This window comes from Bufo bufo, chromosome 4 (assembly GCF_905171765.1).
Source record: "Bufo bufo chromosome 4, aBufBuf1.1, whole genome shotgun sequence".
Taxonomy (NCBI): domain Eukaryota; kingdom Metazoa; phylum Chordata; class Amphibia; order Anura; family Bufonidae; genus Bufo; species Bufo bufo.
The window spans coordinates 597,571,574-597,574,396 of record NC_053392.1 but is presented as its reverse complement, the minus strand read 5'-3'; the positions used below and the strand labels follow the sequence as shown (position 1 = coordinate 597,574,396).

At 38.6% G+C, this 2,823-nt stretch overlaps 1 protein-coding gene across 1 annotated transcript; it reads left to right on the top strand.

Annotated features, from left to right (window-relative positions):
• The first annotated feature begins 230 nt into the window (after positions 1 to 230).
• On the top strand, positions 231 to 1,584 carry LOC120999327 (oocyte zinc finger protein XlCOF7.1-like). Its single transcript, XM_040430195.1, is given in 1 exon segment — positions 231 to 1,584. A coding segment is annotated over 1 exon segment (1,299 nt). The 5' UTR covers positions 231 to 285.
• The last annotated feature ends 1,239 nt before the right edge of the window (positions 1,585 to 2,823 follow it).

The following is a 2,823-nucleotide window of genomic DNA, read 5'->3' as shown; positions in this document are numbered from 1 at the left end:
GTTAAGCAAAATAAAAGCCACAGAAGAAGTGTTCATCATCAAAGAAGTCATACAGGGGATAATGCTCTTTCATGTTCAGAATGTGGGAAATGTTATACATATAAATCAGATTTTATTAGACATCAAAGAACTCACACAGGGGAGAAGCCATTTTCATGTTCAGGATGTGAAAAACATTTTAAGTCTAAATCACATCTTGTTATACATCAGACAATTCACACAGGGGATAAGCCATTTTCATGTTCAGAATGTGGGAAATGTTTTATTTATAAATCAACTCTTGTTATGCATCAGAGAATTCACACAGGGAAGAAGCCATTTTCATGTTCAGAATGTGGGAAATGTTGTAAATCTAAATCAGTTCTTACTAAACATGAGCGAACTCACAAAGGGGAGAAGCCATTTTCATGTTCAGAATGTGGGAGATGTTTTCAGCATATATCACTTCTTCTTAACCATCAGAGAATTCACACAGGGGTGAAGCCATTTCCATGTTCAGAATGTGGGAAATGTTTTGCTTATAAATCATCTCTTGTTAGCCATCAAAGAATTCACACAGGGGAGAAGCCATTTTCTTGTTTAGAATGTGGGAAATGTTTTACTGATAAATCAGCTCTTGTAAAGCATCAGAGAAGGCACACAGGGGAGAAGCCATTTTCATGTTCAGAATGTGGGAAATGTTTTGTAGATAAATCAATTCTTATTAACCATCAGTTAATTCACACAGGGGAGAAGCCATTTTCATGTTCAGAATGTGAAAAATATTTTAACCGTAAATCACATCTTGTTAGACATCAGAGAATTCACACACGGGAGAAGCCATTTTCATGTTCAGAATGTGGGAAATGTTTTCAGCAGAAATCGGCTCTTGTTAACCATCAAAGAGTTCACACAGGGGAAAAGCTATTTTCATGTTCAGAATGTGATAAATGTTTTCAGCATAAATCATTTCTTCTTTGCCATCAGAGAATTCACACAGGGGAGAAGCCATTTTCATGTTCAGAATGTGGGAAATGTTTTCAGCAGAAATCGGTTCTTGTTAACCATCAAAGAGTTCACACAGGGGAGAAGCCATTTTCTTGTTTAGAATGTGGGAAATGTTTTACCGATAAATCGGCTCTTGCAAAACATCAGAGAAGGCACACAGGGGAGAAGCCATTTTCATGTTCAGAATGTGGGAAATGTTTTGTAGATAAATCAATTCTTCTTAACCATCAGTTAATTCACACAGGGGAGAAGCCATTTTCATGTTCAGAATGTGAAAAATATTTTAACCGTAAATCACATCTTGTTAGACATCAGAGAATTCACACACGGGAGAAGCCATTTTCATGTTCAGAATGTGGCAAATGTTTTCAGCATAAATCGCTTCTTCTTTCCCATCAGAGAATTCACACAGGAGAGATGCCATTTTCATGTTGAGAATGTGGCAAATGTTTTCAGCATAAATCACTTATTTTTTCCCATCAGAGAACTCACACAGGGGAAAAGCCATTTACTTGTTTAGAATGTGGGAAATCTTTCATAACTAAATCAAATCTTGTTAAACATCAGAGAATTCACACTGGAAAGAAGCAATTTTAATGTTCAGAATGTGGTAACTAGAGATGAGAGAACTTTTGAAAAATTCAATTCTGCAGCTTGGTCAGAGTTCAACAAGAAATTTTGGTTCGTTCCAAATTAATTTGTCACAAATCATTATGTTAAAACCCCATTCAGCCTATCAGTCAATAAGACCATTTTTAATTGCCCTTTAGACCGAAGTGCACTCATCTAACAGCCATTAAAAATGATAATATGCTTGTGCAATATGGCCTTTTGGATTAAAACAAATAAATAAATCACTCCCCTCATCAATTTGCTCGCACAGGGGCTGTCCACTCCTCTCTTGATTGAAAAAGACCTGCTGAAGGACCTGCACTTAGCGTGATGGCTTCACCATGTGATCATGCTGGGAGAGCACGGTGACATCATCACACTGAATGCAGGTCCTTTGACAGGTCTTTTTTTTTCCAAGAGAGGAGCGGACTGCCTCTACAGATTAGGAAAAAATGATTCGTAATCATGAAGCCCAAGTAAATTTGGCTTCATTTAAAATCAAATCTTTCCTAAAATTCAGACTGAATTCCTCTTCGGATGGTTCGCTTCGCTGAACACTAGTAATGACCATAAAGCAGATCTTGTTAGACATCGGAGAATCCACACGGGGAGAAATTATTTTCATGTTCTGAATGTGGAAAATGAAATAGAATTCGGTCAAGTCTTATCACACATCAGTGAATTCACTCAGGGCCGAAGCCACTGTCATGTTCGGGATGTCATCCGTAACTGCACAGCAGAGAGCTTACAGAGAAAAATGTTGACTTGTAGTTTTCATTGGTTTCCTTTTGGGGTACACATCGACTTGAATGGGCCTGCAATCTGTAAGATATATCAAAAGATAGCACATGTCCTATATTTTGCAGAGCAGAGTCACGGATTGGAAGCCCACGGAAACACTCAGAAGCTCGTCCAAGGACTTTGGTGTCTGTGCCTCCAAACCGTAAAAGATTGGACATGTCCTATCTTTTGATGTATTTTGCTGATCTTGAATGGGTCCAAACCGCCAAACTGACTTCACACGGCCGCGACACATGTTTTACGGGCCGCAACCATACGTTCGTGTGAATGAGCCCTAAAATCAGGACCTGAGCTCTAGAGTCCACTAAATGTAATGCACGCACTCTTAGGTCCTGAGTAATTTTAAGTGAAGAACTGTGTGAAACAAAGTAAATTACCTTGCGCTGTAATCAGGGGATCCGTCATATGATTCCCTTAGACGTT